This window comes from Mustela erminea, chromosome X (genome assembly GCF_009829155.1).
Source record: "Mustela erminea isolate mMusErm1 chromosome X, mMusErm1.Pri, whole genome shotgun sequence".
In the NCBI taxonomy this organism is placed as follows: Eukaryota; Metazoa; Chordata; class Mammalia; order Carnivora; family Mustelidae; genus Mustela; species Mustela erminea.
Window position 1 is genome coordinate 42175881 of NC_045635.1, and position 12637 is coordinate 42188517.

General features: G+C 45.0%; 1 protein-coding gene and 1 pseudogene across 1 annotated transcript; both read left to right on the forward strand.

Moving 5' to 3' along the window:
* Nucleotides 1-1514: 1514 nt before the first annotated feature.
* LOC116582242 lies at nt 1515-2638 on the forward strand (annotated as a pseudogene).
* Nucleotides 2639-3187: 549 nt separating this feature from the next.
* On the forward strand, nt 3188-12084 carry LOC116583230 (putative protein SSX6). Its single transcript, XM_032331267.1, has 8 exons — nt 3188-3213; nt 4899-5017; nt 5474-5588; nt 5946-6041; nt 8193-8242; nt 9916-10054; nt 10991-11095; nt 11564-12084. Exons 2-7 carry the CDS (start codon nt 4949-4951, stop codon nt 11089-11091), a joined length of 570 nt encoding a protein of 189 aa, XP_032187158.1. The 5' UTR covers nt 3188-3213; nt 4899-4948; the 3' UTR covers nt 11092-11095; nt 11564-12084.
* The last annotated feature ends 553 nt before the right edge of the window (nt 12085-12637 follow it).

The following is a 12637-nucleotide window of genomic DNA, read 5'->3' on the forward strand; positions in this document are numbered from 1 at the left end:
TTGTTTTATGCTGCAAGACATTAATTTGTTATAGCAGCCAAAGGAAATTTGAGTGATTGCAAGAGTTTATGTAGATTTTGTTGAAGGTTCTTTGTAGTGTTAAAACGCATTCATTAATTCATTCAGCAACCAATAAATATTTGAGGCAATATGAAAGAGTAATTAAAACCACAGACTATGGGGGCGCCTGGGTGGCTCAGTGGGTTAAAGCCTCTGCCTTCAGTTCAGGTCATGATCTCAGGGTCCTGGAATCGAGCCCCGCATCGGGCTCTCTGCTCAGCGGGGAGCCTGCTTCCTCCTCTCTCTCTGCCTGCCTCTCTGCCTGCTTGTGATCTCTCTCTCTGTCAAATAAATAAATAAATAATCTTTAAAAAAATAACACAGACTATGGATTCAGTTCAACTTGGGAGTGAATTCTGGCTCTGCTACCCACCGACTGTGTGACCTTGATCAGGGTGCCTAACTCTCTGAGCCTCAGTCTCAACATCTGCACAATAAGGATAATAACAGTACTTAACTCAAGGTGAGGTTCTGAAAATTACATGGGAAGATGTGCATGAAGGGCTTTGTGCTGGCAGCAAGGGTCACTGCCGTCCCTGCTCTCAGAGAGCTCTGTCATTCTGGGAGGAACAACTTAGAGAGATCAAGGCTGTGGCTAGAAGCACAGGGGAGGTGCACCTGCGTGGCTCAGTGGGTTAAAGCCTCTGCCTTCAGCTCAGGTCATGATCCCAGGGTCATGGGATCAAGCCCTGCATCAGGCTCTCTGCTCAGTGGGAAGCCTGCTTCCCCCAACCCCACCTCCCTCTCTGCCTACTTGTGATCTCTGTCAAATAAATGAATAGAATCTTAATATATATGTGTGTGTGTATATATATATATATATAATATATATATATATAGAAAGCACAGGAGATATTGGGGACCCATTACCCATTAGAGACACTGGTGGTGGGGAGGGAAAGAAAAGAATGCCGAGAGAAAGTAACTTCTGAATCCCCTGAGGGACACAGTGAACCTTAATTACATGGATACTTTTTAATACTATTGTAAGTATTACTCTTAAGGGATAAAACTTGTTCCTAGCTATTGGGTATTCTAAGAAAAGTGCATTTTTAAAAAGCACCTATCAAGGGGCACCTGGGTGGCTCAGTCATTAAGTGTCTGCCTTCAGCTCAGGTCATGGTCCCAGGGTCCTGGGATCAAGCCCCGCATCAGGCTCCCTGCTCGGCAGGAAACCTGCTTCTCCCTCTCCCACTCACCCTGCACGTGTTCCCTCTCGCCGTGTTTCTCTCTGTCAAATAAATAAATAAATAAATAACTTTTATTTAAAAGCACATATCAAAAATGGAGGAAAAAAAATGAAGTTTAAGATGATTCCCCTCCTCAACTGGGTTTGCATGAGGAGTCAGGCAGGCGGCCACTGCCACCTTGGCTGCTGAACTGCTGCTGCCACCACCATTGCTTTGATCCTCCATCCGTCACCACCATTGCTTTGATCCTCCATCCATCTCACCATGGCTGAGGAGCTCTCTGCAGCCTCATCCTACACCAAAGATGATTTCTACTGTCCCATCTGTTACAGGTGCTAAAAACTGCCATGAGGCCATGGTCTATCAGCACGTCTTCTGTAGAAAATGTTTTCTGACTACAACAAGAGAAAGCAGAATACATTATCCCCGCTGTTACGGAAATGTGACTAGAAGAGAGAGTGACTGTCCTAAACAAGCCTAAGACCTTGAAACTATCATGAGGTTTGCTGATAGCTGCAGATGCTGTGCAAAACAAATTAAATTCTATTACTTGAGACATCATTACAAATTTTGTTAAGAAGTATCAAGATGTCCTTGCTCAGCAGGGAGGCTGCTGCACCCTCTCCCTCTGCCTGCTGCTCCCAGTGCTTGTGCACTCTCTCTCGCTCTCTCATGCTTGTGCACTCTCTCTCGCTCTCCCTGTCTCTGTGTCAAATGAATGAATAAAATCTTTAAATTTTTTTTTAATTTTAAAAAAGGGAAACCTGGGTGGCTCAGTCAGCTAAGGGTCTCCCTTCGGATCATGTTGTGATCCCAAGGTCCTGAAATCAAATCCCATCTTGGGCTCCCTGCCCAGCAGGACCCTTTTCCTCTGCCTATTGTTCCTCTTGCTTGTGATCTCTCTCTCCTTGTCAAAAGAATGAATACATTTTTTAAAAAATAAGAAGTATCAAGATGAACATGGTGATTCCTCTCCCATTCCAAACATTCAGATCTCTCAAGATTCAGTAGGAAACAGTAATAGGAGTGAAATACTCACCTCTGAGAACACAGAAACTTATCAAGAAAATACAGGTTTTTCTGGGCATCCCACTTTAAAGTGTCCTTTTCATCAAGGATCAAATTTTACCTGACAGCATTTATGAAATCACTGTAACAATGACCAGATAGTTCCTATTTCAGATCATTCCTGTGATGTGTCCTATTTGTGTGTCTCTTTGCTAGGGAGTTTCTAGCTAAATTACTAGAAATTTTGTTAGTCATCTAATCAAAGACATCAGTTTGATTACAGATGATTTGTTAATCTTCATGTAGAGCAGAAAACCCAATATCAGACTGCTATTGAATCTTTTCAAGTGAACATAGGAAGACTGTGGACATCTCTGTAACTTTATACCTGCAAATGCTATCTTTAATGGGACAACTATATGAAGTCATTGTCTCAGTATTTCGATGTGTGTATTAACAAAAGTAATTCAATCTAAAAAAGAAGTTTAAAATTCTTAAGTCACTAGAGAGATCCTAGAATAGAAGCCCTGAGGAACTTGCAACTGAGGAAGTTGCAAACTGATAGCAAGGATTCAAGGTGGTGGCCTCGTACTTACTATTTATTAAAATGAAACAATAAAGTCAGAGCAGAGAGTAGCAAGATGTACGCTGAAGGGAAAAGGAACATCTGAGCATGCGCAAGGAATGAGCTTATGGAATCTGGAGTGGCCAATTCTGGCAGAGCGCAATCGTGCTTCAAGCGGGAAAATCAACCCACTTTGAAAAGACGGTCCTATCCCTGGAGCTGGACTTTGAGACCCCGTTCCTTACTCATTTGCCCCGCCTACTCTCCTAGGTTTTGATTGGACAGTTCAAGTTCATTAACTGTTCTGATTGGTTGACTACTCTTGGACAGCGGAATTCTGGGACTTCATCTCGTGGAGCGATTCTTAGCCGCCACCGCTTCAAGCCTGAGGTAAGCGCTTTCTCTGGACCATCTTGAACAGGTTAAAGATAGGCTAGTTAAAAAGTGAGGAACCTCTGTAGATCATTCAAATAGTTTAGTTCTTGCTGTACCTCAAGATTCTTAGGACTGAAAAATGACTTAAAGCTTTTCGGGGCAATCCCGGTCAGGCAAAGATAAAACTAAAACTATTTTTGGTCTGTGAGACTTTCTAATTGTTCTTCCCGAAGGAAAAAGAACTCCCCTTAGCCTGAGAAACCCCCAAATCAGCTAGATGCTGCTATATTTCTTTAACTGGAGATAAAAGCCACTGCCTAAGTGACTCCTTTATTGCCTCCTCCAGGATTAAGCAGAAACTTTCTTGGCCTCGGAGATCCCTAAATTTCCTCTCCTTAAGAGTTTCCAAGTGCCATCAGTTGGGGAACACCAGATTACTACATTAAAACTCTCCACATTCTAGGGAGCCTGGGTGGCTCAGCCCGTTAAGCACTCGCGTCGGGATTCCAGGGTCCGGGCATGAAGCCCCGCATTGGGCTCTCTGTTCGGTGAGGAGTCTGTTTCTCCCTCTGCCCCTTCCCCCGCTCGTGCCCATTCATTCTCTGTCTCTGTTTCTGTCTCTCTCACAAAAATAAATGAAATCTTTTAAAAAATAGAAAAATAAAGCTCTCCATATTCTCAGCCTAAGCGAAGGTTGATCCTGTAGTCTTGGAGATTCCACTTCCCTTCACACTAAATATATTTTTTTAAGATTTTATTTATTTATTTGACATAGAGATTGCAAGTAGGCAGAGAGGCAGGCAGAGAGAAGGGGGAAGCAGGCTCCCTGCAGAGCAGAGAGCCCCATGCGGGCTCTATCCCAGGACCCTGATATCATGACCTGAGCTGAAGACAGAGGCTTAACCCACTGAGCCACCCAGGCGCCCCTTTTTTTCTTAAATGTTTTATTTAAATATTTTCTTTTCTTTTTTTTAATTTTTTTATTATTTTTTATTTTTTATTAAAGATTTTTATTTATTTATTTGATAGAGGGAGACCACAAGTAGGCAGAGAGGCAGGCAGAGAGAGAGAGAGGAGGAAACAGGCTCCCTGAGAGCCTGATGCGGGACTCGATCCCAGGACCCCGGGACCATGACCTGAGCCGAAGGCAGGGGCTTAACCCACTGAGCCACCCAGGCGCCCTATTTTCTTTTTTTTTAATAAAGATTTTATTTATTTATTTGCCAGAAAGAGAGATAGAGTGTGTCCAAGTGGGGGGAGGGGCAGAGGGAGAGGCTTCCTACTGAACAGGGAGCCCAGGACCCGAGGATCATGACGAAGGCAGACGCTTAACCAACTGAGCCACCTGACTTCCCTGTTTCTTTTTTTTTTTTTTTTAAGATTTTATTTATTTATTTGTCAGAGAGAAAGAGCACATGCGTGCGCAAGTAGGGGGAATGGCAGGCAGAGGGAGAAGTAGACTCCCTCCCGAACAAGGATCCCAATGTGGGACTCAATCCCAGTACCCTACGATCATGACCCAAGCCAAAGGCAGATGCTTAACCGACTGAGCCACCCAGGCATCCTGCCCCATGTTTGTTTGACACCCCATCCTTGTCCTTTCTCAGGGACAGATAAGCCCAGGATGGAGAAAAGTAGAACCTTGATTCCAGGTGATTAACCGAATATAACCTACCCTCAATGCTGTCTCTCTTCCTTAGGACCTTTGGCCTTGTGGCTGGAGAGATTAGGCTACATCCTTCCTGGCACCATGAATAAAGGCAGCTCCTTTGCGAAGAACTCCAAGGAGGATACCCAGAAATCAGAGAAGAAATGCAAGGTGAAGTGTTCTGGAGGGGGTCAAGGAATGGCCCAGGGGATACGTAGGGGGACTAGATTTTGAGGAGTTGAGTTCAGAGGCACTAGGGAGAAGGAGCAGAGTATCGGGGGTGGGGGTGATCCATAGCCTCTGGAGCTTCCCACCTTCACTCTGTCCTCACCTAGCATCTCTGGAGACAACCAGTCTGTGACCTTGCACTGCATTTGGTGACTCTCAGTCCATTCTGGAAGGTGAAAGAGCATGCCATCAGCATTACGCATCTACCACAAGCTGGGGAAGAGGGTAGGGAATGTTACCCATGTTCTCTTGGTTAGCCTTGACATTAACCAGGAGGGATTATTCTCCTCAGTTCACAGATCCCAACATGGAGGTCCTGTAGCAGAGGAAGAGACCCTGCTGAAGATCAGACATGTTTAGCTGAGTTGCTGCTCTAACGTACTTATTTTTCTTTCCTAGGCCTTCAAGGATATTTCCAAATACTTCTCTAAGGAAGAGTGGGCAAAGCTTGGATACTCAGATAAAATCACCTACGTGTACATGAAGAGAAACTATGACACCATGACTAGTCTAGGTAACAGAAAGTTCTGGGTGCAGGCAAACCTGGGAACACATGACCATCCCTCAGTCCCTTTACATGCCATGCCTTCTTCCTAGGCTGCTTGAGTGTCCCAGATCTTCCTTTTGTGCAGGGAGAAATCCCAGGGCAGCTTTGAGGCACTGTTCTCTTTTTAATATTCTGTGCAGGGCTGAGGACCTGAAGTGGCCACAAAGAGGCTCAGACCTAGGTCTTGCCCATTTCTCTTCTGTTCATCCTGGTTTGGAATTCCCAGCTGATGAGCTTGACCGTCCCTGCTGCCTCCCAGGATTCTACCCCGCATTCGTCCTCTCAGGTTGTCTCTTAAGGGACAAATATTTTGCTTCTTTCTAGGTCTCAGGGCCACTCTCCCAGCCTTCATGTGTCCTAAAAAACGAGCCATGCAATCCAACGGGCGTGATTCTGATGATGATCAGAACGAGAATCAGGGTGAGTCAAAGGAGAGGTTTTGAGAGAGCATCCTGTAGCCCAGTTACTTTGGGGTCCAGCTGCTTAGGAAGGATTCCCTGGAGTTTGTCTTCTCAAAAGCATCATGGCTGAGTGAGAAAAGCTGGATGTAGAAGGTTGAGTAGAGTCAGAGGCCATTCATATAAAATCTTAAAACATACAAAGCAAGAGTGTGTATTTTTATGGATAATAAGTGAATGGTAAGTGCATAAAACCTGAATGAGAATAAAACCCATCAAATTCAGGAGTGCAAAGGGAGGGATGTCAGGGATCAGGGAGGACTGCACAGATGGCTTCAGCTGTGACTTGTTTATAGTGTTTTGTTATATTTTGAATAAAGATCCCAGAACAATCTGAAGCAGTTGCAGGATAATGGGAAGTTCTGACAAGACTCAGTGGTAGATGTGCATATGTTTCCAAAATTATTCTCCCTAAGTTTCTCTACTGTTGAAACATTTCGTTTTTTAAAAAGGAGTTATGGTCTTGCTAAACACTGTTAGTGAATCACAGGACAATTAAGAAAAATTTAATTATAGTGTAGATCCATGTGGAGCGTCCCGCCAGCTGTCGGTAGAGCATAAGACCCTTGATCTCGGAGTCATGAGTTCAAGCCCCATGTTGGGCATAGAGATTACTTTTTTTTAAAGTGCCTCAGTCAAGTCTCGGGTCGTGGGATAGAGCCCCACATTGGGCTCCACGCTCAGCTCAAAGTCTGCTTATCTCTTTACTTCCCCCAGCTTGGGCTTGCTTGTGCACACGTGTGCACTGCCTTGCTCTCAAATAAATAAAATCTTTTTAAAAATAAAATTTAAATTTAAAAAAGTGTAAATCCACAAAAAACTTCCAGAGTCAATGTCATAATAGGGCATAAGTATCAGATAAATATCTTAAGAGAGAGTGATGAATGCATTAGAAATGACATACGGCTATATCCCCAAGTTTTACCTAAACCAAATAGTCTTTTTGCTCCCCACCAAACCTGATTCTATGTGTTGAGCTTGGGAGATGTTTGAGACAGTGATCCTTCACACATTAGCTTTTCTCCTTATCAGTGAGCAGAGGTAACATATGGTGAAAAGGGTAGCAGATTCTAGAAATCATTGTGTATTTGATCAGTGTGTGTACTCACCATAAAGGGGATGAAATGTATTCACTTGCTTTTCTGCTCTGACAGCACAGCTGTAAGCAGACAGAGTCAGAATTTTCAAACTGTCTGCAACAGACCTATGAGACTCTGGGAAAACAGGTCAGATTCTGCAAGCACCCAAAATTGCTGAGAGGGCTGAAAATCCAGTGCTTGAGAGTCTACAGTTTTTGACACTACAGAAGTATTTTTTTTAAGATTTTATTTATTTGAGAGAGAGACACACAGCAAGAAAAGAAACACAAACAGGGGGAGTGGGAGAGGGAGAAGCAGGCTTCCCGCTGAGCAGGGACCGACTGAGCCATCCAGGTGTCCCTGAAGGAGTATCTTTATACTGGAAATATTCCAGAACCACTGGGCCAAATCACCCACGATTCCTCATACACCTAATGGCTTTGTTGAAATGTAATTGGCATACTATAAAATTCACCTGGTCTGAGTGGACAGTGATTTTAGCTGCCACATCCTTTTAAGTCAATGGAATCAATTTAATTAATTCAGTTTAATTCTTTGGGTGAGGGAAAGTTAAGAAATATGTTGTAGCACAGGATGAGGCAGTGATGGGGTTTGGTTCAAGGTTTAGAAATCATCAGAAGGGGACACCTGGGTGGCTCAGTCGGTTAGGCCGCTGCCTTAGCCTCGGGTCATGATCCCAGGGTCCTGGGATTGAGTTCCGCAATCAGGCTTCTTGCTCAGCAGGGAGCCTGCTTCTCTCCACCTCTGCCTGCTTGCATTCTCTCCCTCTCTCTGACAAATAAATAAAATCTTAAAAAAAAAAGAAATCATCAGAAGGAAAATTATGAATTGGTGCCACAAATAAATGTATAAATCATGATTTAAAGACAGTTCAAAAACCAGTCTCAAAAAACTCCTTGACAATAAGTGGACTCATAACCCTTTCCTGCAGAACCCCCTGATGCTACAGGAGTCTCAGGAGTTTGGGAATATTTGCAACCAAAGAAAAACTCCTATTTATCACTTTCTTTTAGATGAATCTTCTCAGGAAGCTTCTGATGCTCAAGAGAGAGAGAAAATGAAGGTGAGTATCTCCCAAATCTAAAGAACCAGAGATTCTCTCCCTCCACAGATGAGAACATCAGTAAGAGTGCGAGGATACTGAATATAGCCGGACCATCACTGCCTCCCTTTCCTGATCTCTCCTGACAATTCCTGATGCATCGGTTGCTTAATAATGAGGGATTGTGATAGTCGATACTTCTTTTATTTTCACAGTGATGTCAGATAATTCACCAGTTTTCATTTCTTTAATCCTTCAGGAACACCTCGATGACATTTTCTTAGCATTATTCCCAGCTAATAATGAAGATATTATTAATAATAATAACTAATCATAAAGTTGAGGCTATCGTAGCACAGAGATTCTAAGTAATTTTTCCGAGACCACATGGCACTGATAGTAATCTGTACATTTGAAACATTTCTTTTTTTAAAGGCCCTTATTGTTCTTGCTGAACAATATTCTTGCTGAACACTGTTAACGGATCACAGGACAATTAAGCCCCAAATGATATCCCAGCTCATGAGCCCTTTCATGTGTCTAAGTTCAGGGGTTACCCCCACACACACACACACACACCAAGGGTTCTACCCCACAGAAGCTGCTAAGGCCTTGGTTTAGACATCTAATCTCGAAAGAGGAAATACCAGCTCCCTGCTGCTCTGCGGTAGGGCCAGTCTCTCCTGGCTTGAGAATGACCTTGGCTGTCAGTCCTCCCTACCGTGAGCTCCTATGGGAACTCGTCTGCACCTGAGGCATCTCTGAAGCCTCCATCCAGGCCCGGGGCTGGGCGGTGGGGAACCCTCTGAGGTGCCCCAAATTGTTCCTTCAGTAAGTGATTCCACAGTTTTAGATTAAACTCTACTTTAGAGGGAAAAGGCCCCTGGAAGTTGGATTGCCAGTGTGGAGACCTTGGAGACAATGCAGAGAAGGATCAGAAGAGAGAGTATTCATTTTCATTATCACCACATTGCAAAGTGTTTGCAAGCTTAGAAAGGACTTTCCCTTAGCTTCTTCTACTTTTCTTCTTCCCTGTTTCAGAAATGAGGGAGCTGAAGGAAAGGTAGCTTAAGATTGTTGGTCAGTGATGCACACGCTGACACAAACAGAACTGGTACAGCAGCCACCTTGCCTACTTCCCCATTAACCATTCTTGCCAGGGCAGGACAGAAGGTGGCATCTGGCGCGGCTTTCTTCGCTGTCTATATTAATTGCTGTGCACCATTCCCTTCCTCTCCCCTGTGCTCCTCTCCCTTCTACTGTTTTCCAGCAGTGTTCTGTCCCCTCTGATTTTTTACCTTTGTTCTCCCAGCAGTTCTCTATCAGCTTGTGCACGATTCCCTTATATTTTATAGAAGCCCCTCCTTTCTTCCAGAGACCATGTGGAATCTCAGAATGCTACTCTTCCCCGAATCTTCTGTATACTACATACCACTTCCATGGAGCATTTTTGCTGTTTGCAAGAATATCTGAAAGGGGGGTGAAGACGAACGTTCTAGCCCTGGAAACACCCTTCATTTAGGCCATTCCTTTTTGTTCTAACTTTCCTCATAATTTAGGTACAGGTTATATAATGATCTCCCAGAGTTGTTGAGGACATTAACCAAGGTATGGATGTGAAGACACTTTGTAAGCTCTAAACCACTAGAAAAATGCCATTGATACTCTTTGTATGTGACCTTCACATTAAAAAGGTGATGCTCGAGAAAACAATAAAGGAAGAAAGTGATTCGGAACCAATACCAATAACACCTGGCCCTGAGCAGGCTCAGAAAGAGCCGTGCCCCCCTGAAAAAGCGAGTACCTCTGATCAACAGAGTGAGAACATACCAGGTAAGGGATGCCTTGGTGGCTCCGTCAGTTAAGCATCTGCCCTCTGCTCAGGTCGCGATCCCAGAGTCCTGGGATCGAGTCCTGCATCTGGCTTCTTGCTCAGCAGAGAGCCTCCTTCTCCCTCTGCCTGCCGATCCTCCCTGCTTGCGCATGTGCTCTCTTGCTTTCTCTCTCTCTGACAAATAAATACAATTTAAAAAAGAAGAAGAAGATACCAGGTAAGAGGTAGCCATGTGGGAGCAACCCCTCTGCCTTTCCTGGCTATGTTCCAGTATGTGGTCTAGGCATGGGGGATGGATCCTGGACGGGCCTGGGGCCAGACCTGATGGAGGAGCTCACCCAGCTCCAGCCGAGATGTTAGAACGTGACTTCCAGAGTCACAGGTTTGAATTGTCATTGGTATAACAGCGGGTGATTCTAGGCAAGTCTTCCACATTCTCTGAACTCCAGATTCCTTGTCCATAAAATGGAAATAAAGAATCGTAGTTCACAAATTGTTCAAGACGTTAAACCTAGAAAGCCTGACAACACGAAAGGTGGTCAAGTCATTCCATCTGTGATAACCCCGGGAACATATCTCACTCACAGTTGTATCCCCAGCCCTCAGCTCAATGCCTGACTCACAATATCCCCTTAACAAACATAGGCTGAATGAAAGAAGGTCTGAATGAATGGAATGTTCTGGTAAGTAAAGAGGGTGGCAATCCAAACCTGACAATGGGAGGAGCCAGAAGCGAAAATTCCAACTGGCATTTGGTGTGTATCAGCATGGGTCTAACATCTCAGCCTCTCGGAGCCAGAACATGGGGAAAACAGGCTATGTCGAATGCCTGTGTGCCCTCGGGAAGGAGCAGGCATCTCCTTATCTCGGAAAACAGAGACTAACACTCCCCAGCCCATCTGGTCTCCCCATTTACCAACTCTTCTCCACCGTAGGACCCAGGAAATTGATGAGTAGCGTTTGGGCCTATAGACTGCGGGAAAGAAAGACCCTGATCGTGTATGAAGAGATCAGTGATCCCGAGGAAGATGACTAAATCTGTAAGTGACCCTTCAGTCCACACCCACACCCCTCTGCAAAATGTACTTTCTTGTTAACAGTATTGGTGCCCCATCTTGTCACCTGTTCCCCAGAACATTCCTTTCTCCTAGTCCCTTGAGGTGCCGCTTTGAGGCTAAGTGACGAGGTTCCCCCAGGCTCTCTGTGCTCCTTGCTCTGTGTATCTAGGGATCCTCCCTACCTGGAATGCTATGGGCTTCTAAAACCACGATGTGTAGGCCCCGCCTTCCTCTAGCCTAGAAACTCCGAGGACAGGTAAAGGAGTCACTGTGGCCTGAGCACAAGGTTCTGTTGGAGAAGCAGTGGGAGGTGCTTGTAGACCATGAGACAGGACAGAATCTGAGTGCTCGGGGTACTGCAGGCCCGGAGGAGGAGTTTGGTGTGGATTTATCAGGTGATCGGAGCTCACTGCCACTCACGTTCCTTCTCTTTCCTTGCCTCAACTTCAGGGATGTGACAAGTGCCCATGATAAGGAGCAGAACCTGGTGGCCTTTCACGAACATGGGCATGGCTGTGAACTCCTAGCCATCAGGTGTATAGCAAGTAAAAGAGTTCACAATAGTGAAAAGTTAAGCACAATTTTTCTTACTATGTGCCAGATATTCTGTTAGATAATAGAGCTCTGTTAATAAGCAAGACATCTACTCAATGCATATTTCTTTCTGTGTATCCATGCACTTACTTTAGAAAACAAAGTATCATGGGGGTATTCTCTTCCCAGAACAGCACAACCCTCCTCCCCTGATGTGATTGCTGGAGGGCAGCTCTGGGTATTTGGTTCCACGTGTTTTTCTCTGCATTTACACACACGTGCGGTACCACTCTAAGTATCTCCCACCTGCTCTTTCCCACTGCCAGCACGTCCTGGACAAGCACCCCTTATTTTGTTGCTGTCTAACAGGTGCCCCATGCTGCAAAACCCTCTTTCTTCATTTGTGTTGCCTCAGTTGTTGATAATTAATAAAAATTTACAAGTTTCTCTCGGTTGTTTGCTCGTCTTGTTCTTGGGCACAGAGCCCTGTACATATGCGTGAGTGTTTCTTTAGCACACGGTCTCAGAAGCAGAACTGTCGTGTCAGCGGGTTCATTCATTCAACAAACACCTACTGAGCACGTCCTATGTACTGAGCACTGTTCTAGGTGCTGGAAAAACATCAGGGAACAAGACAGACAAATGTCCCAGCCCATGTGGAGCTGGTATTCTAATGGGGGATTTTTCAGTTTTCATTTTGATGGACACCGTACACCCCAGAGCCGGGGCGGGTGCTGGTTGGACAGCATGGCCTTTGATGTCTGTGAGATCTCCAGGGGCTGGGATGGTCCATTTGGAAGTCTGTGAGATGGGGCGCCTGGGTGTCTCAGTGGGTTAAGTATGTGCCTTCAGCTCAGGTCATGAGCCCAAGGTCCTGGGATTGAGTCTCGCATCAGGCTCCCTGCTCAGTTTGGAGCCTGCTTCTCCCTCTCCCTCTGCTGCTCTCCCTGCTTGTGCTCTCCTGGTCTCTCTCCTTGTCAAATAAATAAA

Coding starts and splice junctions, on each gene's coding strand:
- LOC116583230 (XM_032331267.1), top strand. CDS start 4,949: ATGAATAAAGGCAGCTCCTTTGCGAAGAACTCCAAGGAGGATACCCAG. Junction 8,243..9,915: donor AAGAGAGAGAGAAAATGAAG/GTGAGTATCTCC, acceptor CACATTAAAAAG/GTGATGCTCGAGAAAACAAT. Junction 10,055..10,990: donor ACAGAGTGAGAACATACCAG/GTAAGGGATGCC, acceptor TCTCCACCGTAG/GACCCAGGAAATTGATGAGT.